Source organism: Arvicanthis niloticus, chromosome 3, assembly GCF_011762505.2.
Source record: "Arvicanthis niloticus isolate mArvNil1 chromosome 3, mArvNil1.pat.X, whole genome shotgun sequence".
Taxonomy (NCBI): Eukaryota; Metazoa; Chordata; class Mammalia; order Rodentia; family Muridae; genus Arvicanthis; species Arvicanthis niloticus.
The window spans coordinates 62,538,949-62,563,528 of NC_047660.1; the positions used below are offsets into that span (position 1 = coordinate 62,538,949).

Below are 24,580 nucleotides of genomic sequence, written 5' to 3' on the forward strand. Positions count from 1 at the left end.
GAGCCATCTCTCCAGCCCGGCATTAAGGGTTAAATACAAACATTGCACTTCTGCAACAGTGGATTTGATAACCTAATATGGGTCCTAAGTGATAATGAGTAACCGTGAGTTGTGTAGATATATGCTGGACAGAGGATGATGCTTCAGTGTGACACTGCTTTAATTCACTGTGCTGCTACTTAGAATGGAATGCAATTTGAAAATAATCTCTGGAACTTTCTATTAAATACATGTGACTTGTAGTTGACTGTTAGGAACTGAAACTGAGAAATTCCAAATTGTTGATAAGGTGTGGAGTGTGTGTATGAGTGTGTGTGTGTGTGTGTGTGTGTGTCTGCTATACAATTATATTTTTCCTTCCTAGACTTAACCTTTCATGATGGTATAAACATTATCATTCATTGCATTTATGCATTCTGAAGTAAACTTAAACGTAGAAAACTAAGTGTATGTATGTACGTGTGTATTAAAATGTTATTTCTACTTCTTAGGGCTATTTTTCCCATGACTTATTTAAGATACAAAAGAATTTGTGTGTGTGTATCTGACATATATGTGGATGCCTGAGGAGGCCAGAAGAGGCATCAGCTCCCTGGGGCTGACACTCCAGGTGGTTGTTAACCACCTGCATGAGTGTTGGGAACTGGTTCAGACCCTCTGCAAGGGTCGCAAATGCTCTTACTAGTTGCATCATCTCTTCCAGCTTTTTGTTTAAGGTAATATTTTAAGATTGCTCGTAGCTAGGCAGTGGTGGTGCACACCTTTAATCCCAGCACGTGGGAGGGCAGAGGCAAGTGGATTTCTGAGTTCGAGGCCAGCCTGGTCTACAGGGTGAGTTCCAGGACAGCCAGGGCTACACAGAGAAACCCTGTCTTGAAAAACCAAAAAAAAAAAAAAAAAAAAAGAAGATTTCTGTAACACATAAACTCAAATATGCAGGAAATTTGAATGCTCGAAAATGTAACAAAGCAAAAACATCTATAATTAAAATTTCCAAAGTAAATTCCATGCCATTTTTTTTTGGGGGGGGGGTTTCCTTTGTAGATAATTTTCCTATGTACTATTGTGATATTGACATGTATTACATTGTTCTATCTACAGCATACTTTTATCTTTTTGTATAGACCAGATCTATTTTTCAGGAGGGCAGGATTAAGTGATACCCAGATTAGGATTGTTGAACTCAAGAGTAAAGTATTCACTGTTGTGGGACTAGAGAGATGGCTCACAGTTAAGGCACTGCTGTTCTTACAAAGGACCCAGATGCAGTTCTTAGCACCCACATGAGGTGGCTTACAACTGTGTAACTCTAGCTCCAGTTGGTCTGATGCCTCTGGCCTCTGTGGGCACCACACTCACATGTATGTATCTACATGCAGACATATATGTACATATAATTTTAAATGATAAAAAACATTTCAAAAATTTCATTATTTGCTTTTTAAATAGCAAATTTAATAAATTATGCAACCCCTGCATCCCCTCCCTGTGTGTGTGTTAGAAATAGGGTGATGACCAATTCAGTAGACTGGCCTGGACTTGCTATGTACCTCAAGCTGCCTGTGAGCTTGCAGTCCTTCCCCTTGATTTCCAGAGTGCTAGGATCACAAGTGTGTGAGCATGTCCAGCGCTGTGTCTTTTGTTCACATCTGGTTGGGGTGTTGATGAGCCCAAATCACAGCTCTCATGTGAATTAATTCATGTTATATTCTTGCTAGTCTTTTTAAAGGATTTGAGTTAAACTTTCTTTTTACCTATAATGTCAGTCCTTTGTTGGTCTGGAACTCACTGTGTAAACCAAACTGCCTTTGAACTTAGAGTAATCCTTCTGCCTCTGCTCCCTGAGTGCCAGGATTGCAGGCATACAGCTGCCAACTTTGATTTTTTTCTTAAGGCTAAACTGTTTGCTTTTAGAAAGCCAGGTCTCTTGTTCCCTCCTCTGCTGTCTAAAGTGTTGTTTCCTGTGTAGTAAAATGGTACAGGTTCAGGGGCAAACCTTCTTGGCTGTTGCATTCATAGATGGCTAGTGTTTGGTTGTAAAAAGTTCAGAATTTATGGTCTGTTTTATAGGTGACAGTGTTCGATCTCAGGTTTTAAGAGAGAAAGTTATTGAATTGGAATCAGAAATAGAAAAATTTAAAGCTGAGAACACATCTTTAGCTAAACTTCGTATTGAACGAGAAAGTGCCTTGGAAAAACTGAGGTAAGTTTTCATCTATGAGAAGAGAAAATACAATGATTTAATTGTTTCTTTAAGACTATGTTCAAAGTTTTGGCACAGTTTTGATCACTTGTAACAAATACAAATGAAAAAAAGACACATTTCCATTATATCAATATATTTTTAGTTAAGGAATATAGCTTAGTCACTAGAATGCTTACCTTGCATGAATGAGGAGTCCTGTGTTTGGGTCCCCAGCACCCATGAATTTGAGGTGTGTAACCATGCTCCTGCAACCCCAGGATTTAGGAGTTGATGACAGGAGGATCAGAAGTTCAAGGTTACCCTCAACTATATAGTGCATTCAAAAGACCAGTCTGGATTACATGAGGACCTGTCTCAAAATATTTATTTTAATTAAGAGAAACATTAAAGAGAAATTTTTAATGGTAAGATAAGTTGAAATTCAAAAATCAGTTTGTAGTTCTGAACGCAGTGGCAACTGGGCCAGCATGGTCATTTCCCAGGTTGTTGTACCAATAGAAATTTGTGTTTCTAGAAGCTGGAAGGCTAAAGTCCAGACCTCTAGCTGGGCTTTCTTACCTACCCACCTTCTGGTGACTGAGGCAAGTCCTTGGTGGGCCTTAGTTGGCGTGAGTATCACTGAGGTCTCTGCTTCTGTGGTTACTGCCATGAGGCCACTTTCCGTCTTGTTTTTTATCTCCATGCAGTATTTTCTTCTGCGTGTCTGATTCTCTGTTTAGGCAGCACCTACCCTCACCTTTCTCTCTATTCATTTATTTATTTATTTATTTATTTATTTATTAAAATTTTGAGTCAACCAATGTAGTCAAGACTGGTCGATGGTTGAATACACAAATGTGAGGCTGTGAGTTCCGTCTCTAGTACTGCAAATAAAATAAAATAAATCAAAAAAGCTGGTGTGGTGACTCAGATCATCATCATTTATTTAATATTAAGAGTGAAAACTTCTGATTAACTGAAACCAACACACTGTGTTAACTGTATGCATTCCCAAAGTCTAAACACTGCAGGGTATTTAGTCAGATCTCCCAAAATCAATGAATGTGATTAACCCTTTAATGACATGCATTGCATACTTACATCCATCTAGTCATCTTGTGCTTGTCAACTGCAGTGATGATCATGGCATGCGCTTGTACATCTGTATGTGCAAGTTGTAATGTTCTGAGTTATAAGCACACTTTTTAATTTCACCAGTTTGTACAGCAGCCAAGCAGACACCTCAAACTCTAGCATTTACATTAAGTGCATTTTATGCATTTTGTGTTGGCAATTATGGAGGGCAAAAGTAATAATATTGTAACAATGTATAAATATTTTTGATAAAACAATTTATATTTTATAAAGTTATATCACTAAAGCTGTGCCTCAAAATTCTCACAAATAATTTAATCAAATGGTCTACATGAATTCAGAGGATCTGTGTGGAGCTTTTTGTCAATCTTATGGTAGCCTCTTTTGCAAATCATGACCTTCACTTTGCTAGATCTTTTTGAGTTTTCTGTTCATTTGTTTTTAATTGTTTCCTCCTAGCCTGTCACTTCCTTGTTTTTCCTAAATTCAACAATACTGGTTGGCTCTGTGCCCAGCACGTTAGGGTCACTGTACCTCAGGGACAGGGCTTGAATTCACAATGTAACCACAGTGAGCTCATCTCTTAGGCTGTCCAAATTTGAGTCTAGCGAGCGACAAACATGAAAGTATGCTGATGCATGAAGAGCTGAGCTTAAAACAGCCTTGTGTGAGACGGGGGCATGTGATCATTGTATTCCAGGAACAGTTAGAATTGTCCACAGATACTTTAGATTGACTTCAATTCATCATTATTTTCTCCAACATCCTTTGGAAGAAAATTTTATAAAAAGAGCAATAGTATGTTGTTTTATGCTACTTTAAAATGCCCTTTAATTGCTTTAGAAAAGGAAACTAGAAAAAATAACAATGAACTGTGTAGACACAATATTAAAATAAAACATGAACTACTTCTGAGGTACAGTTGGTGTCCTTTGTTGTTTCCCATATATGCACAGAAATATATGTTTAAAATGGGGTTTTGCCGGGCGGTGGTGGCGCACGCCTTTAATCCCAGCACTTGGGAGGCAGAGGCAGGCGGATTTCTGAGTTTGAGGCCAGCCTGGTCTACAGAGTGAGTTCCAGGACAGCCAGGACTACACAGAGAAACCCTGTCTCGAAAAACCAAAAAAAAAAAAAAAAAAAAAAAAAAAAAAAAAAAAATGGGGTTTTAGCATTAAAAATTTATATGGCATTTTATACACATTACACAGAATTTTTTAGAAATTGAAGCCAATCATTAAACAAACTTGGAGGTCATGGCGTATTCATACTGTTATGCTGAAAAAAAAAACCCCACTAATTTTTCTATAGTTTAATATATGGATATATTTCAGTCAGATTTAAAATTTTAAGAGTGTAAATACATTTTGCTATTACTGTTTATGTATGCGATCACTCAAGCAGTTTGCAAGGAAACTGGATACTTTAGAATGGGACCCTATGCGTGCAAATGAAATTGATTTTATAGCATTCTAAGAAAAAGGATGCTTTATAATCATAAATTACCACAAATACACAAAGTTTAAAATAGATTAAAATTTAAATAAATAAGTAAATCAAAAAAGTGGTAGCTCAGACCTGTAATCCCAGCACTGAGGGAGCCGAGGCAGGAGGATGCCACAAATGTGAGGCTACTGTGGGTAACTGAATGACAGAATGAGACCCTGTAGCAATCCCTAAGCTCCAAACAAGCAAGCAGAAACAAAACCCCCAAACAAATCAAAGAAAAACCCCAGAGTTGTACCTTCCCTAGGCTCCCTTGTTTTTAGTTGTACTGATGTACTGATTTCTAGGACTTGCTCTCTTCTGGCTAGGCAAGGTCCTTTGCGTGATTTCATTTGTTTTAGATTGCTGAGGATTGTTTCATGGCCTACAGATGGTTCATTATGGAAGGAATGCTCTATTCATAGTTGAAGGATGTACCTTTTACAGTTGGGTAGTGTTTTCTGTATGCCTGTTAGGTTTAATTGGTGCGTGGATTAACCCTTGAGGGAGGAGATAAAGGTATGCTTTAACTTAAGGGTAGGTTGCATTCTTATTTATTTTTTACTCTTTTTTTTTTTGAGATTATAACCTAATTATACGACATTTCTCCTTTCCCTTTCTCTCCTCCATCCAAACACTTCCACATACCCCTCCTTGCTCTCTTTTAAATCCATGGCCTCTTTTTTCATTGTTATTGCATTCATATATGTATATACATGTGTATTCCTAAATATAACCTGCTCAGTCTGTGTATACGTATGGTACTCATATGTGTGTTTTTAGGGCTGACCATTGAGTATTGGACCATTGAGTATGCATAGGGTCCCATAGGCAACTCACTGGTGTGCTTTTCCATGGGGAAGAATGTTTCCACTCTCAGGATCATCCTCGTTCAGCTCATGTTTCTGTTGAGACTGTGGGTCTAGCTTCCCATTGTTAGGACACAGTCTCCCTGCAGATTCCCTGCTCCTCTTCTACCACGTTCCCTGAGCACTGGGTGCTTAGAGTGCTTTGTAGATGTGTCCCCTAGGACTGGGGCCCACACTTCTGCATTTGATTAGCTGTGGTTTTCTGTAGTGGTCTCTGTCTGACTACTACTTGAGCTACAATGCCCATTGCAGCCATAGAGCGCTCTACCTATTCCATTAAACAGGACTGATGGTGCCAGGGAGGGATGGCAGTAGGGTGATGCCTTCAGTCTTCACACTGGCATGAATCTATGTGCCACTGGCCATTCCCGAGGTAGTAGAGGGCAAACTTACTGTCTGTCAGTGCATGGGGTTGAGATGATGCCTTGCTGTCTAAACACCCATTTGCTACAGTGTGAGCATTCTGTGAGTTTCAGGCCAAGTTTGTTTCCTGAGCCTATTTTCTGTGCCAGTGTAGAACCCCAGTATCTGTGGGGTTCCAGATATGGGAATATGCATGGATTTCTGACCCACAGAGCAGTTTAATTTCAGATCCTAACTTTACGCTGGGAGATATGAAATCCTTTTCCAAGTTAAGACTGCAGTGCTGATTTCAGGTTTTCTATCTCATGTATTATAAACCTGTGAGAACTGAAATTTGCCAACAGATAGTGCTGGGAGCATCTGTATGCTAGTTTGCTGGGATTCTCTTTCACATTCCCAGCCCTGCAGAACAGAGTTTTTGTCTGTGGAACTGGGTACATGAGGGTATTTTGGTTTTGTTATTGCCCTAGTTGTCTACATTTCACAAAGTTTCTCTTTTTAAATGAATATTTAAATTCACATTGATTGCTGGGTGTGGTGGCACAAGCCTTAAATCCCAGCACTTGGGAGGCAGAGGCAGGTGGATCTCTGAGTTCAAGGCCAGCCTGGTCTACAAAGTCAGTTCCAGGGTTACATAGAGAAACCCTGTCTCAAAAAACAAAACAAATAAAATTGTGTGTGTGTGTGTGTGTGTGTGTGTGTGTGTGTGTGTGACATGGGCATGCATGTGGGGACCAAATAACAATATTCAGGAGTTGTTTTTTTTCTTTCTACTGTGTGGGTCCTGGGGATCAATCTCAGTTGTCAGCACCCTATGAACTGAGCGATCTCACCTCCCTGGCCCAGGGTTCCATTTTCTTCTGCTGTTCTAGTCTTGGTTGCTCATCTCGGAGAGCAGCTGTATACATGTTGCTTTAGTTCTTTGTGGAGAAGCAGGCGAGTGTTGGGTGCTTCTAGTTAGCCATTTTGACCTTCATGAGCTGCTTTGTCTCTAAATTCTTTCAACAAGCCTCTCTGGAAAGGATGTGGAAGTATCAGTCTGGCTCTTCCTGCTGTCAGTGAGGTGTGGGGCAGAACAGAGCACATGGCCTGTTTTTCTGCACCTCAGGGTACCTCAGGATGGATGGCACAGTCCCCATAACTGTCCGCAGGAGGCCTAGGTAATACAGGGGTTACTAGTAGCTCCTATGGAAATGCTGGAATCCATTCACATGATTCACATCCCCAGCTGGATGCTCACCTCTCTAGACCTCAGAGTTCTGAGGTTGTTGTCTCTCTCTTCTTGGCTTAGCTTGTTTAGGTGAAAGGACAGCTTCTCCAGTTTCCTACTCCATGGTCTTTCCTGATATCATTTCTGTTCTTCTTTTCTAAGAATCTAAAAAAGTATTAATTCTAAAATATGCTTGGCCCCAGAGGATAGAGATAAAAAATTAAGGACCAGCATTAACCCACTTAACAGAAACTCAGTTACTGTATATGTTTCCTGTGGTGGGTTTAAAAATAAGATGCAGAATAGTATCTTATGAAAAAAATTTTATTTTTACAAGTATTTCTTGTAACTGTATACTTATTTTAAAAGGTTTGTGGGCCAACAAGCTAGTTCAGTTAGTAAAGGCATTTCTGCTAAGCCTGCCAGGCCGAGGTCAATCCCCAGGACCCACATGGTGGTGAGACAGACCAATTAGGTGCTGTGTACATGTGTGCCCACATAACGTGCATATACAATTAAAAAATAGAATGTAAATTAAAAATGAAGTGGGTAGAAAGCAGGAACTGAATTCACTGTCTTCACTCAGGGCAACTTTTCAAATTCCATACTTCATTAGAATTACACTTTTCAAGAACATTGAAATCATAAAATAAAAGGATTTAGGAATTGTTTCCTGTGTTAGAAATGAGGAAACAAGAAAGCTGCCAAGGTCTTCGTTCTTAAGGGAGAGGGCCACAGTTCCAGCCCAGCAGTCCAGCTCTGAGTCTTGGGCTTCCTTAAATGTCTTCTTTAATCTGCTATGTAAGCACCACTGTATTAGTGCACTCTGGTCTTGCACATTTATTTCATTTTTAAAAAATCATTTTTACATTTGTTATTGTGCGTGTGTGCCAAAGATAACCTCCTGTTTCTTGTTTTTCTCCTAATGCTTCTAATGTGTTATACATTTATTGTTTTTCACTGTCTGTGTGTATATCATGTATGTGTTGTGAGGCTCATGAATGACATGGTACCAGCATGGTCAAAGGACAGTTTTCAGGACTCTGTCCTTTTCCACCATAGGATCCAACTCAGGGCATCGGATTTGTGCAGGAAGCCCTTTCACCTGCAGAACCATCTTGCTGGCCCATTATTGTCTGTTTTTCCCACTGCATAGTAAGAGGCTGTGCCATCCCACTTCCCAGATTCACAGTGGGCACCTAGTAGATGCTTGATGAATGAATGTTAGGGCAAGTGAAGTGGCTAGCTTTTGAGATCAGTGGATCATAGATAGATTCACTTAGATCAGTAACTGTCACTCTGGTCCTGGGTTCCATTTTGATAGCATTAATTTGATTTGATTTCACTTACTTACTTATTTTTTAGCACTAGGGTTTATAACCCAGGGCTTTTTTTGTTTAGTTTTGTGATGGAAGGTCTCACTGTGTTGCTTAGGCTGGGGTTGAGTCTTTCTGTACTCAGGGTATCTCCCCTCAGCCACCCAGTGCTAGGACTGACGATGTATACCATCACACTTGGGTGCACATAGGTCATTATACTGAGACTGTCCCATGATAATGTGGCATGTTCATTATAGGAAAGAAATTGCTGACTTTGAGCAACAAAAAGCAAGAGAACTGGCTCGAATAGAAGAGTATAGAAAAGAGGAGACCAGGAAACTGCAAAAGGAGCGCAAAGTCTTCGAGAAGTACACAGCAGCTGCACGGACATTCCCAGACAAAAAGGAGCGTGAAGAGATACAGGTACCTGGTTCTCCACCACACTCCAGGTTAACAAAGACAGGAATCTTGTACGAGGCCCATTAGAGTTCTTTGAAGTTTCAGAAAGAGAGTATGAGCCGGGTATCATGTGTGCTACTAATTCCAGCTCTTAGAAGGCTAAGGGAGAAAAGGCTAGAGTGTGAAACCCTGTCTCAAGAAGGGGATGGGTAGGGAGAGGAATGGGTGTCTGTGACAGGGTATCACAGTGTGACTCTGACAGATACAGTTGCCAGTCCTTTATTCAGTAACAAAGTTCCTGCAGAGACCCTGGGGGATAAGAAGCCAGAACTTGGATGTGCATCAGTTCAGTGTTGTGCTCTCAGTTTCACCATCACACAGTGACTGCTGCTAGTTCTTTTCAGTCATAGCAGTCTTATGCCCATGCATTAACTAAAGATTTAGTTCAAAAAATTAGATAATGAGAGGGCAAGTAATGGTTCAGTTCATCTTAGAGGTAGACATGGGCATGGCAGAGGAAAGCAGCAGTTAAAAACAATGAATGCACTTTTTAAATTATACTTTTTACACATATGACTATTTGCTTGCATGTATGTATGTGCATTACATATGTGCAGTGACCCTGGAGATCAGAAAAGGTATCTGATCTCCTGGCACTAGGGTTACAAATGGTTGTGAGTCACCAAGTGGGTGCTGGGAGTCTAACCCAGGTTTTCTGGAAGAGCAGCTGGTGCTCTTACCTACTGAGCTGTCTCTTCCGCTCCATGAATGCATTTATTAGAACTATTAACCTAGGGAAAAATAGATTATTGTACCTATACATTGACACATGCAAAGCTTCCTAAGGAAACTCATTTAGATAAGTGTAAAAACCAGCATATATGTTAGACTGTAAGTTAAACAGCCCAGCTTATCAGCACAGTTTTACACAGCTGTACCTGGGCTGCATGAAATGTGAGTTCACTTTCTGCCTCCCATACCTCCCATCTTGCACGGCACCAGAGAGCAATGTTGCTGTCTCATTTGCACACCTGCAGTGTTAGTTGCTTGCCAGGAGCCATCTAGGATACACTAAAAGCTAGCAGGTATCTTCCTGAGATGGTTTCACTGTGGACTATGATCCATGCTAAATGAGCCCTTGTAGGCAAGACTGAGGGGGCAGCATTTTAGGAGAGATTCCTGCTATTAATAATGCCTTTCCTGTATATATAACAATAACTAGGTATTAGTCCATCCTTTTGGGCAGAGTTTTGCAGATCACTGAAGATGTACTGTCTTTTAGTGATGCTAATTAAACAAATAAATGATTTCTTATTCCTAATGATGATTTTATAAGCATTCCTAAAATTACACTAATAACTACTAAGCCCTTTATAATAGGACTGCTATTAAAGTCCTCTCTGATATGAACACTGCAGTGAAAACTCTGCCAGTCTTCACGTGTCACGAGTTGATTGCTTCTGAGATAGAAAGCAGGCACTTACAACTTAGAATACATTCCTAGAGCTGTAAGACAATTAACCAAAGGTCATAAAAGGGAATGAACGATTTATTGTAGATGCAAGGACAGAAGACAAAATATTGACTGGGTTTATCTATACAAAACTTCAATGCTAACTTAGACACAAAAATTATAGTTTTAGACTCTCAACCTGTGGAACTAGTAACAGATAGTCAATGTCCAACTAGGTACTATTGTTAATGGAAACAAAGTAAACATTGCTGTTGTAAACTTCTTATTCAATTTATGATTTGAATTTATGTTTGAACTTTTACTGAACTTGTTAAAAAAGGATGCTTGGTAAAAACCATGTGATCTATCTTTCTAAAAAGGTACAAAAACTAGGAATGATGACATTAGAGCAGAAGGAGAGAGCAAGATTAGGAGGAAGGAGGAGTAGGACAGCAGAGGAGTGTAGAAGTTAAGAGAGTAACTTAGAAATCAAGAGAGCATATCATCTGGTAGGTTTTCCCTTTTACTTCCCTTAGAAATAAAGACTAGAATCCTGTTTTAAACTGTCTCCTTTTTAAACTGTCAGCGACTTTACCTAGCTGACAAGGAGTTAAATAAACTTTCAGCCTTTAGGGCCCAGGTCAAGATAGGTAAATGTTATTATAGAAAGCAACCCTAATCTCTCGCAAGACCAAGTCCTCCCCTGGCTGGAGCTCTTTCTCCTCAGCTGCCTTCAAGACCTCCAGAGCTGGTCTCCTGCAGTTGCCACACACCATATATTACTTATATTTTTATTTTATTATTTATTTTTAAGATAGGGTTTCACTGCATAGCCCACACTTTGAGAGCCTAACTGCAGCATCCTGAGTGGCTAGGATCACAGTGCACACCACTGTACCTAGCCCTGTAGGTATTTGTTCTATTAGCTTATTTAAGTAGGGAGAAGTGTTGTTACATTGTAGTTCATTGGTTTATTAAATATAGTAGGTTAGCTTTTGATACCCTACTAAAAATCCCATCTTAAAAGGTGATGTATGCATATAGGCATACTCTGCTGGCTGCTGCCCACCCACTGCTTCCTTGTGGTGTGCTCAGTAAACCTTTTGAAAAAGGTAAGGTAATAATATATTTCCATTATAAACATATACAAAGATGAACCAAGTATCTCATTCTTGCTCTGACCACTTAAATCTACCTTTATTATTTTTTCTCTTTTAAAATTTTTTATTACATTAATTTATGTGTGTATCACAAGGCATGCTTAGAGTTCAGAGGGCAACTTGGTCATCTTACTTATTCCCAAAGTTTGCCTTTCAAGTGTAGGTGGTTGTAATTGCCTAGAATTAACTTGGGCTCTCTGTTCTGGCCATGTCTGTGTGCCTGCTTTTGAGCCGGTTCCTGTTCACGTGGCTCTGTTCTGTGTACGCAGGCTTTGTGGTATCTCTAGCATGGCTCTTTCAGCCTACCTTTGCTTTTGAGAGTCTCATGTGCTTTCATATGCATTTTACAGATATTAATTTTTTATTTCTGTGAAGAATGTTGAGAGATTCAAATCCACTGAATCTGAAAATTGTTTTTGGTAGTCCAGACATTTCACAATATATTCTGGGAACCCATGAGTGTGGGAATTCATCTTATTCTCCAGTGTTCAATTTTATCTATCTATCTATCTTATCTATTTATTTATTTATAGCGTTTTAGTTTTCACTGTAGAGGATTTTTATCTCATTGGTTAGACTTAGTCGTAGGAATCTGACATATGTATATTTTAAAGCTATTATAACTGATACTGTCTTCCTGATTTCTGTCACATCCCATTAGTGAATGTGATTTAATATGTTAGCAATTTAGTGATTTTTGGTTCATTGACTATTTACAATAATTTGCCATTCTGCTGAAAGCATCAGTTGGAGGGTTTTTTGATAGACGCTTTAGAGTCATTTCTTTTTTGTATTTCATTTCTCTTCCTTTTTTGCTCTAGTCTTCTGTTTCCAGCTTCTTCAGGGCTTTTTATCTTGAAGACATATTGATATTGTCAAAGGCTTTCTGTATCTATTGAGATGATAATGTGATTTCTATCTCTATGTATTGTATTGCATTTATTAATTTACATGTTTAACCATCCCTGCATCCCTGGAATGAAATCAAATTAACCATGTTGTTGTATGGTCTTATTTACTTTGTCTGCATATACCTTTGTTGAGATTTTTTTTTTTTTTTGACTAAAACCACTGGGAACAAGTGATGATTTATTTATTTTAATTATCCTTAATTTTTTTTTACAGTCCAGTCTTTATTGCACTCTGACAGTTCCTCATCTCATCCCCCCCCAACTTTCCCCCCCCCTCCCATCTCCAAGAGGATGTTTCTACTCCTCCCACCCCACCAGCCCTTCCCACTCTCTGGGGCCTCAAGTCTCTCGAGGGTTAGATATGTCTTCTCTCACTGAGGCTAGACCAGGCAGTCCTCTGCTGTATGTGTGTTGGGGGCCCTCGTACCAGCTAGTGTATGCCGTCTGGTTGGTGGCTCAGTGTCTGAGAGATCTCAGAGGTCCAGGTTAGTTGAGACTGCTGGTCACCCTCCTCAATTTCTTCCAGCCTTTCCCTCATTCAACCATAGGGGTCAACTTTAGTACAGCTGCTTGTTGGGCCTCTCACAGGGCAGCCATGCTGGGTTCCTGTCTGTAGGCACACCCATAGCATCAGTAATAGTGTCAGGCCTTGAAGCCTCCCCTTGAGATGGATCCCAGTTTGGACCTCCTTTCCCTCAGTCTCTTCTCCATTTTTGTCCCTGCAGTTCTCCCACCTGGGAAATGTGTGCCTCACGAAAAGAGACCTTCTTGTTTTACTGAGAATTTTTAAGTCTGAGGGTATAAGTCAGTATTTGTGTAGCCTGTTCAATCCTCAGCCTGATGATAGGGCATGGAAGCACAGAAAGGAGAGCTTCTGTTGTGTACTTGTATGGGTTTTGTTATCAGAGCAATACTGGTTTCCCAGAATGAATTTTACAGTGTTCTTTCCCTTTTGATTTTATGAAACAAGAATGCCTAACATGAATTAGGCAGCCATGAAGGCCATGTCTCAGCCTTGTGAGGAGCCTGCTGTGCTAGTCTCCAGGGTACATAATGAGACATCTGATACAAAGGCTGGCAGCATCTCTAAATCCTTCCCAGCTAGCTCTAGTAATCCTAGCTCCACTCTGTCACTCTGTGCCTTTGGGTCTTTCTTAGTGAGTCAGTGAAATGACCCGCTGGTTTTATTTCGTAGACTGTTTCATGCTGTCGTGAGCTTCTTTGTTGTAGTTGTCAAATCACTGATGACATTGTCCTGACGTCGTCTTGAGTTCTGTGTGTGTGCATCTGCAGTTTGTTCATAGACACAAGTACAAGACTCTTCACTCGTTTTGTTTATTCCATCTACAACAACTCATTTCTTCCTTCTTCACTAATGGGACATCTCACTGGGAAATGAGCAAGTGTTTCCTACCTTTGAGCTACAATCCCAGCCCCTCATTTCCTTCCCTCCTTCCCCTCCTTCCCACCCTTCTTTTCTTTCCTCTTTTTGTTTGCTGGGAATCAAACCCAGGGTCCTGTAGATGCTTGGCAAACATAGTACCTCCTTCATTTTCTTAATATTGCTTTCTACTCATTAATGTCTTTTTTTTTTTTTTTTTAAGACTAGTCAAGTGCAGTAGTGAGAAGGGGGTGGGATTTTGAACAAGGAATTTAATTTTCCACTGACTGTGAGCAGTCAATGGAGGTAACTCACCACCTTTGGACAGCCTTACTCATGGATTGCAGCTAATCTTTTTTCAGGGCAGGTAGCTGTGACTTGGGATTTAGTTTTCTCTTTAGCACAAGTCGACCTCTGTTCAAGAATTTATGCGTTTTTTTCTAATTTACCCATTTTAGTTAGTGGTTACGTTAGGCTGCATTCCCTCATGCCACACTCAGGGCTGAATCTGCTTTGTCCTGGCTTCTGATCAGTTGTTGACAGTGTGAGGTGAGCACTTACTTAGCTGACTCCACATCCCCGCTCTGTAAAGGCCAGTGCCATTTGCTATCTAGGCATGTTCTTCTGCAGTCTGTAGTGGGCTGGCATTTTGTTTTATTGATGCATCTCTTCTCCCATTGCCTTGTTTTAATTCTGTAACTTTTTCTTTTGAGAGGCTTTGAAACAGCAAATAACAGATTTACAGGAAGACTTGAAAAGGAAGGAAACAAAATGGTCAAGTACACATGGTCGCCTCAGAAGCCAGATAGAAATGCTAGTCAAAGAGAATACAGACCTCCGAGAAGAGATAAAAGTGATGGAAAGATTCCGACTGGATGCCTGGAAGAGAGCAGAAGCTATTGAGAACAGTCCCAAAACCTGCCAGTACATGACAGCCACAAAAAAGGATGAGTCCATGGTAGGTTTGGGAAGCCTTTTTGTCAAATCAGGGTGAAGGCTGATGTTACATTTAAACTCATAAAGCCAGGAAATGGAATGGTGGAGCCAGAGGGCGGGAAGTTAGTGTTAAACACATCCAGGAGGACTGTCACAGACTGACAGCTCAGGAGGTGGATGGGGTGATAACTGTTCAAGTCAAAAGCACTGCAGTTCCAGTGTAAACTTTATTCAGGAACAGAATTCTGGATGCTGTGTAGTTTGCCACTTGTCTTATTCTTTTCTGTTGCTGTGACAAAACACCATGACCAGGAAACTTACAAAGGAAAACATTTATTTGGGGATCATGGTTGCAGAGCCGAGAGTCCATGTGTATCATGGTGGGGAGCAGGGCAGGAAGGCATGGTGCTTGAGGAACAGATAAGAGCTTACATTTTTATCCTTATCAAGCAAGAGGCAGAAAGAGCTCATGGGGAGTGATGTGAAGTTTTGAAACCTCAAAGCCTGTCCAGTGACACACCTCCTCCAACAAAGCCACACCTCCTAATGCTTTTTACCTAGTAACTGGGAAGCAAGCATATATATATATATATATATATATATATATATATATATATATATATATATATATGAGGTAAGCATGACAGATATCCTAGCTGTCACATGGGGATGCTGCCCAGGACTGCTGTGAAGACAAGTGCAGGCTGGGGATGACATGTACTCAGAATTTGTGCTTAGTGATAAAGCAGGTGTGGAGGGAAAAGGCTGTCCTCATGTCCTGAGGAAGGGTTCCTTGAGGTTGAGTGACCTGCTGGGCCTGTTGAAGACTCTAATGGCCAGGTTATTTCCCAAGCCCCAAACTTCCCAAGCACATCAAGACCTTCTTGCTTGGAGTGCTTATGGTGGTGAGGATGCAGAGAAGATAAGGGCAGAGCGGAATAGCCCTGTAGAGCTGTTGACAGTGTTTGAAGAGACTGGGATAGGAGAGTGAGTAGGCTACATGTGGCCCAGTGAGGAGGAAGCATCTTAAGACAGGTGAGGGCTGGCTCTGGCTAGATGCAGTCTATTGTGAGACAAGTCCAGACCAGGCTGATGCAGAGTGGCAGCCGGGGGAGTCTTCTAAAGCTCTGCCTTTCTTAGGGAAACAGGAGCACACTCACCTGAGCTGAGAGGGTGAAGCAAGACAAGAGGCAGATGTGGGACAGTTGTCTGAGAATGGAAACCAAAGACCCTAGGGAGGTAAATGGTCAAACTAGTCACCTGGAACAAGGGGACTTTAGTTGAGAAGATACCTCCATCAGATTGGACTGTAGGCAAGCTTGGGGGGGGGCACATTTATTTGATTGATGATTAATGTAGGAGGGCCTAGCCTGCTGTAGTCCTGGCTACTGCTCACAGGTGGCCTTGGCTAGATTAAGCAATCCATGAAGAGAAAGCCAGTAAGCAGTGTTCTGTTGAGTGTAGTTTTAAAAACACACTTTTCCCAGGACCATGGACATGTGCGCTACTAGCTTCTCCCAGCTCCCTTTTGTCCCTCCCTTCTTAGCTCCGGGATTGGTGCTGTCAGCACTGACCTGGCTTCTCTTTCCTACTTGCCTTTGTTCCTAGAGGGGTCCTGTTACCAGCCCACTCCCGAGACCCTCGAATCCACAGATAAAAAAGAAAAACACACTCAGCTTGTCACTTTACAGCTTGCCTTCCATGGCACAGTTGCTGGATGCAGATACCCCCTGCCTGGAAATACATGCCTTTACCAATTATTATCTCTCTCTCTCCTCCTGTCCTAAACTTAGTGGCTTGTATCAAATAGCCCTCACCAACTTCCTTGGTCCCCACCCATAGTGGAGACTGCGGTCCCTCGCTGCCCCGAGACCTAACATAACTGCTGTTTTCTTCTCATTCCAAAGCACAGCAGAAAAAGGCTGTCTTTCTTTTCTTGCATCTCTGTTTCCTCTTGGAACCTGGAAGCCCCACTTGTTACCTTCTGCCCAGCAATTGGCTCCCGGCCCTTATTGACAAAGCAAGAACCAATTAGAGAACTAGACCTTAGTAGCAGCACCTCCCCCTTACACCTCACCTCTTCTATCCAATAAAAAATAAAAAAAACCTGCCGGGCAGTGGTGGCGCACGCCTTTAATCCCAGCACTTGGGAGGCAGAGGCAGGTGGATTTCTGAGTTCGAGGCCAGCCTGGTCTACAGAGTGAGTTCCAGGACAGCCAGGGCTACACAGAGAAACCCTGTCTCAAAAAACCAAAAAAAAAAAAAAAAAAAAAAAACCCAAAAATTAAAAAAAAAAAAAAAAAACTCTTCTTCCAGATATAAATTGAACAGAGCCATTACAATTATGTAAATTACACAATACAATATACAAATGGCATCTAGTCCATCATATTTGTCAATTTTCACAACAGTGTTCCTCCATGATCTCTGTACTTTGAGTTCCTTCCATGGCTTTTCTCAGTAATTATGATTTCGGGATGCCCTCCAGCATTTGGTCATGGTCTTTAATTACAGTGGAAAGCAACCATTGTAATGGTTAGCAGGGAAGGCTGGTTTTGTAGCTGCAGTGGGGCCACGCGGGTGGGAGACCCTGCACTTGAATGAAGTGATTTTCTTTCTTTTCTTCCTTCCTTCCTTCCTTCCTTCCTTCCTTCCTTCCTTCCTTCCTTCCTTTCTTTCCTTTTTTTCTTTCTTTTCTTTTCTTTTCTTTTTTTTTTTTTTGGTTATTGTTGAGCTCTTCTGATGTAGACTTGGATTTTGGCAAAGGTGAATGTTGCTACATGGGGAGCACGATGTAGGTTTGCGCTGTGTCCGAGTGACTGTTAGGGATGATGAATGTCAGGTGTTATCAGAAGGCCATACACTGAGTTAGTTGCAGGGGACATAGCGAGCTTGCATGGATCAATACACTATGCTCCAGGCTGTGGACGTTGTCTGGGTCAGAGTTATTATTTAGGGAATAGTCTGGAATAATACAGTGTCCTAGAAGAGGCATTTACTTGACCTCTACCATATTTCATCATGGAAGAAGCTTCCCCGTGGACAGGAGGTCACAGGGGGTGTGGCCAAAGTAGTTGAAAGGAGCTGTACAAATCACGACTTTAAATATTTTAGTTTTATGACGTGTCCCTGACTCTTTAAAGAGAGTTATCTTGCTAACTGTTTGGTGGAATACCCTACTGTCTAGATCTTATAAGTGAGCTGTTTTGAAATTGATTTGTGCATCTGTTTATTGAGGGAATTGTTAGAATTGATTATAATTGATGGTGGCAGTTTCTGGGATTGTCCTAAACTGAAGCTGGACAGAGCAGCAGGTGGGGTAGGTCAAGAGACCAAAGATACTATCACTGGGGAGGTGGGATGTCCTGACAGTGCTGGTGATGGGTGCAGATTTAATGTCAGGTGGCTTCATCAACCATTGGGGACATGAGGACAGTCTGTAGAAGAGGCTGATTGACATGACGGTCAGTCTGTCCTTTTTTTTTTTTTTTTTTTTTTTTTTTTTTTTTTTTTTTTAAGTTTTTTCGAGACAGGGTTTCTCTGTGTAGTCCTTGGCTGTCCTGGCACTCACTCTGTAGACCAGGCTGGCCTCGAACTCAGTAATCCGCCTGCTTCTGCCTCCCAAGTGCTGGGATTAAAGGTGTGCACCACCACTGCCCGGTGACAGTCTGTTTTTGAGGACTGTGTGTGTGTGTGTGTGTGTGTGTGCTTCCTAGACAGCCACCAATTTACCTGTCCTACTGTGGTAATTGAGAGTAAAGAAGAACAGCTCTTAACTGAGTTAATTTCAGTGTCATAAAATGTAGACTAACAATTATATTAAAAATTATCTTCCATATTATAGAACTCATCAATTCAATTTCAAAAGAGTCATGCTTCTTCAGGGGTCCAGGTAGAAAAATATAAGAAAAAGTATTTGCCAGCACAAGGTAAGAGGCTGCATGGTTCTTTTATATTTCAGAATGTAATAGGTAATTTGAGCTGAGCTTGGTGACACGAGTTGTTACCCTACCAGTCAGGAGGCTCACCAGAGGTTCAAGGCCAATCTGGGCTACCAAGTGTGACTGGCTTACAGTGAAGGGGATGGGAGTAGGAAAGAGGATTATATTCAAGGAATTAAACACAAATTATTTTGAAACCTCTGTATCACAAGTATATAAACTGCTGCCTTAGTTTCTTTGTTTCAAAAGAAGTTAGGAAACAAATTGGTAAAGGAAAATGGATTCATTTACAGTTTGGATAAACTGTAATGGTTAAATTTTATAGAAAGGACAACACAAAGGTCAGAAAATATCCATGTATTCATTTAGCTGTGAGATAAGCTGTCAGAACTGAGTGTTCTTCCTGAAGCCAGTTCCTCCTCTGGAGCCTGCACGGTAGCCTTTCCCTCCCCCATCATGAGATTTCTGGAGAAACTTGGACTCTGTGGGGTTGTTTTAAGGTCTCTATATTGGTCTTACTCCTCAGATATTTCCTGATAGCATTTCATGCTTGTTTATTCTTTTAAACTACATACGTTAATATGATTTATAAATTGCTCCACATTTTTCCTTCTGTGAAGGCTGGAGACTGAACCCAAGTTCTTTGCAAAAGCAGCTAGTGCTCTTAACTGCTGGGCCATCTCTGTAGCCTCAACAAATTCACTAGTATTAGTTGGTGTGTGATGCTGCAGTACCATAGATATTCTTCTCTGTATCTGGAAGACACACATGCAGTTCTCTAGGTACATAGCAAGGGCTGGAATAACTGGACAATTGGTAGAATATTTTTAATACCAATAGATTGTATCAAAATATTTCCAAAACATATTAATATATGCTTACATTTTGATTAATGCATTGTATTGTTTGTGAGCTGCACATGTGGACTGAGAAGAAAACTTGTAAGAAAGTAAGTTCCCACATGGGCCCTCTAGACTGAACTCAAGTGGGTCACTGCCAGCAGCATTCGTGTTATCTACTGCACCGTGTTCCTAGCCCTGATTTTATGCTTTCAGTAGCTAGGAAAGTGTGGGATTCCATACTTGCCTGTTACTCAATGCTGTCAGATTTTAAGTTTTTGCTAACAGCTAAGTGCATTTGTCATTGTTTTAATATGCATTTCCATGATCATTTAAATGCACTGAATACCATTCCCTTTGCTGACTAGCTGCATGGATACTAAACACACACACCCACCCCATTACTGGGAATTGAAACCCAAGGCTTAAAATAAGGCTTCAGGCTTCATGTATGCAAGGCAGGTGTTGTAAAACACAGCCATCTCTTCAGCACTGAATTTCCTTTTTTTTTTTTTTTTAAAAAGGAAAGTTATTTAGGTCTTTAACCATTCTGACTTACCTTTTTTGTGATTTACATCACAAAACCTTTCCTCAGCCTATTGCTTATCATCTTTTCTTTTAAAAGATGGAGTCCCACATAGCTCGTCAGCCCTGTGCTTGCTGGGAAGCTAAGGCTTATAAGCTAAGTATAAGCCTATGTGTACTCATTACCTATTTTGATGAGCCCAAATTATTTTAATATTGCTGGGTCTTTTTTTTTTTTTCCCCTGCAAGGTGGTGTTTTGTTTTGTGTATGGATGTTCTACCTATTTGTATATGCCTGCAGAGGCCAGAAGAGGGCACTGGATTACTTGGAACTGGAGTTTGTTTAGTGTTGTTAGCTGCCGTGTGGGTGCTGCAAACTGTAGCTGGGTCCTTTGCAAGAGCACCTGAGCCATCTGATGATCTCTTCCTGTTTCCCCACGTGCCCGAGTGTGTTATGTATACAGTCAGACTCACAAGACACTTATGTAAAATAAGGTAGCTGGGTTAAATAAAACAGCACTGACAAACAAGGAAATGTTGTGTTTTGTGTCTGGTGTGGGAATGTGGTTGCTATTGTGCTCTGTGGAGGACAGCTGACAACTATGGAAACTGGTTCTCTTCGCACCGTGTGGGTTCCAAGGATTAATGTTTAAAGGCTTTTAATGCTGCAAGTGCTTTTACCTGATAAGCCATCTCATTGGCCCCAAAGGAAATGTTTTACCAGCCCAGTAAGTTAAATATTTTCATTAAGCATTAAAACTAACTCTGACAATTACTTTCTAACAGGAAATCCATCTAGAAGATCCAAGTCTGTGCCTCCTCGTGATTTAGGCAGCTCAGATAAAGGACAAGTAAATCTTTTTATATTGTTAAGTATGTGAATGTACTTTATTCAGGGTTGAAATGGATTTTTTAAATTTCCAAACCAGGTATAAAGGAGGGTCTTTATTTAACATTGCAAATGTTTTTTATATAACAACAAACACTAGTTATAGAATCATGTAATTTTAGAATATAACTTTTAATTTAATAGATGCAGGCTGTAACTGCTTTAAAATGTCTTGTAGGCTGCTTTGCCCAGAGGGCTTCTTCAACCAGTGAACTTCCCAGACCTTGAATATAAACACAAAGAGGAAAAAGAGGAAGAAATTCAGGGAGAAATCAATCATCCTGATGGAAAGGTAATAACATATTCATTTAAAATAATGATTGTGTTGGGGCTGGAGAGTTGGCTCAGTGGTTAAGAGTATTGGCTACTCTTCCAGAGGACCTGGGTTCAATTCTCAGCACCCATGTAGCAGCTTACAACTGTCTGCAGCTCCAGTTTCAGGGGAACTAATGCTATAACACAGATATATAGGCAGGCATAGAACTTGATATAAAATCGATTCTCATAAAAATAAAAAAATCATGAAGTCATTGAAAATGTGATACAATACAAAATACCCGTGCATTAAAATAAGAAGCCTAAACTCTGAAGAGTATTATCACTTGTCACTTTACAACGGGGACCTATTCTGACAATTGCATTGTTACAGATTGTATTATCATGTGAACATTCTAGAATGTGCTCCCACAGCCCTAGGAGATCATCTACTGGGCCATGCCATGTCTGTGAACATATGTGGGGTGTGTGCATAGGTATGTATGTGGTAGAGCTATTGTTCTGAGGGCCTAGATGAGCAGAGTGACAGGTAAGCTGAAGCACAGGAGACTTCGTGAGTAATGATAGAAACACACAGAATGGTGTTTCCATAAATGCTCATATAGGAGTGTGCTCTAAAAGCACAGTACGGAAAAGACACAAACCAGCAACACAGCTGTTTTATATGAAGTTCTGTGTACTTTACATAATTGTGTGTGATGTACTTTTCTGTAACTGTCAGCACAGGCTTACAACCATCACCACAAACACAAGTAATGTGATGCTGCCATGCATGACGATGGCTAGGATAAAGGGGAATAAAGAATTTTCTGCTTCATTATACTAATGGGGAGAATATTATGCATGCAGCCCATTCGTGGCTGTTGTGTGGTACGTGACTAGAGCTGATCTTGACGGGTGTCGATGGTGCTTAGCATATGGACTATGGGGCTTGAACATTTAGCAGTAAACAAAAGGAGGAATATCATCCCTTTAACTTGACTCTGAATTACACAAAGCTACAAGGCCTTCTGCATTTTCCTCTTCTGTTGTCTTTGTAATACTCTTCTGGAGCCAGGACTGTTACCAGCTGGCATAACTTTGTTCTTAGCCTTAACAGCTATTTGTGTGTGCCCGTGGGAAGTCAGGGTATAACTTCCAGGAGTTGGTGCTCTCCTTCACACATATGGGTCCTAAGAAATCAGGTTCTCAGTCTTGGTAGCAAGTGCCTGTAACCTGTGAGCCATCTGTGGCCCATTTTCCTGACCTTAAAAAAGTTTCTAACTGGAAAAAGTAGGTGTGCTGACCAAAAGGAGGACTGGAAAGGGAATTACATGGTATTTGTCTGGGGAAGGTAACTAGGGATTTTTCATTGGGTTTGTGTTTCTTATATCTTAATCGTGTTCATTTAATTGAAATAAGGCTGCAGTTCAGTCTAGCCTTGAGCACTGAGGAGAATACAGTCAAAAGAAGTAACCATATTTTATTAGTCTTCTATAGGATACCAAGTTGAGGAGAGGTTTTGTTTTAGATGAGTTAACATAAATAGAATATAAACAAAAATGGAGAAAAGCATAATCCCTGGTGAAATAAGGATTCTCTATTTTTGATTTTAGGAAATGTTTTATTATGAAGAATTTTGACACGTGTAAGTAGGCAGGGAATTCATTGTACCTTTGTTGCATGGTCTCAGGAGGAAATCTTACCTAGCAATAATTACCTTGTGTCTTCTCAGGTAGAAAAAGTTTATAAAAATGGGTGCCGGGTTGTTCTGTTTCCCAATGGAACTCGGAAAGAAGTGAGTGCGGATGGGAAGAGCATCACCGTCACGTTTTTCAATGGCGATGTGAAGCAGGTCACGCCAGATGACAGAGTGGTATGTATGCTCAGGGTGCAGCTTGTAGCTGCGTCATCTCAGGAGAAGGGGCAGACCGACTAAGTGTCTTTGCAGGTCTACTACTATGCTGCTGCACGGACCACGCATACCACGTACCCAGAGGGACTCCAGGTCTTACATTTCTCAAGTGGACAAATAGGTACAACCTTACTTTGCCTCCACTGTTAAACTCTAACCTTCTTTTAAGAAAATATATTGCTAACAATCATTTTTAAAACAGAAAAGCATTTCCCAGATGGAAGAAAAGAAATCACATTTCCTGACCAGACCATTAAGACTTTATTTGCTGATGGTCAAGAAGAGAGCATCTTTCCAGATGGCACAATTGTCCGAGTACAGCGGTATGGCACCTCTAAATCTGTTTCTACATTTCCCAACTTTCATGGTTCAATTTTAAAATAAATCTGAGACATTTGGGACTGGGTATCTATCAGTAGAGAGGAGTGCTTGCTGTGCAGGGTGAAGGTCTGAATTGGAACTTACCATCCTATAAAAGATATGGTGCATGTTCCTATGATCCCAGTGCTGGGAATGGGGGAGGGGAAAAGTCAGCTGGGTCCAGGAAGCTCACTTAGTCAGCGAGCCCAGCCCAATCTGCAAGGCTCCTTTGTCTTAAGGGAATAAAGTAGACTCTTTGGCTCTACAGGTAAAGGAGCATGCACCCTCCCAAATACAAAACAAAGTATATCAGTGACTTGAAGTTTCAGTGAGATGAGAAGTGAACACAGACCCTTTGCACTGTGAAGTTTAGAAGCAATGTGAGCTAACAGGACTTAGGGAGGCTGCGCAGAACTCAGGAGTAGAAGTTGTTTGTTTAGAAGTTTAGTGAATTCTGAAAACAGGAGACACAGAAGGCAGGCTGCCCTCAAGTGTGCAGTTGATAGAACCCCCGAATCATGTTTAGACTTTCCTATCTTGCTTGTATTTTCAATTTCTCAAGCTCTCTGTTCTGTTACAGGTTTAATCTCTTGGCATAAACTTTCAAAATCACTAAGCTCTTTGTCCTTCTGAATATTATATTTCTGTTAGTTTTATGTGGTTCCTGAATGCTCCCAATCCATAATAATAATAAGTGGTTTTGTTTGTTTTAAAGCAGAGCTTCTTGTAGCTTAGGCTGGCCTCTACCTCCCACATGCTGAGACTGGTGTGTGCCATCCATCACCAGCCTGATGATACAGAGCCTTTTACCTCACCATTTTAATCATATACCTGGCTAAGCTCTGCCACATCTAATTTTGAGTTTTTCCTTCTTTCTCTTAGGATGTGACAACTAAAACCCCCATTTAAAAAAACAGTTAACACTAATCAATCAACATGAAATCTATGGTAAAAATTCTCCAAGGAAGTAAAACAAATTCAGGTGGTCCATGGACTTCTTATAGTCACTGTAGTATTTTCCCTTAGTGTAGAATAGTTTGTTTAAAAAAAAAAAAAGTACAAATTTAAGATTTTGTTTACTCTTACTTTT

General features: G+C 40.7%; 1 protein-coding gene across 3 annotated transcripts in view; it reads left to right on the forward strand.

The window, feature by feature from the left end:
• Cpap (centrosome assembly and centriole elongation protein) overlaps positions 1–24,580 on the forward strand; it is a 55,812-nt gene that overhangs the window by 29,384 nt on the left and 1,848 nt on the right. For all 3 annotated transcript variants that reach the window (XM_076930952.1, XM_076930954.1, XM_076930953.1), the window contains 9 exons: positions 2,071–2,203; positions 8,784–8,949; positions 14,546–14,788; positions 18,611–18,695; positions 20,858–20,922; positions 21,139–21,252; positions 22,951–23,091; positions 23,167–23,251; positions 23,333–23,453. In XM_076930952.1, the coding sequence (XP_076787067.1) occupies positions 2,071–2,203; positions 8,784–8,949; positions 14,546–14,788; positions 18,611–18,695; positions 20,858–20,922; positions 21,139–21,252; positions 22,951–23,091; positions 23,167–23,251; positions 23,333–23,453 (1,153 nt within the window). The remainder of the gene's footprint in view (positions 1–2,070; positions 2,204–8,783; positions 8,950–14,545; positions 14,789–18,610; positions 18,696–20,857; positions 20,923–21,138; positions 21,253–22,950; positions 23,092–23,166; positions 23,252–23,332; positions 23,454–24,580) is intronic.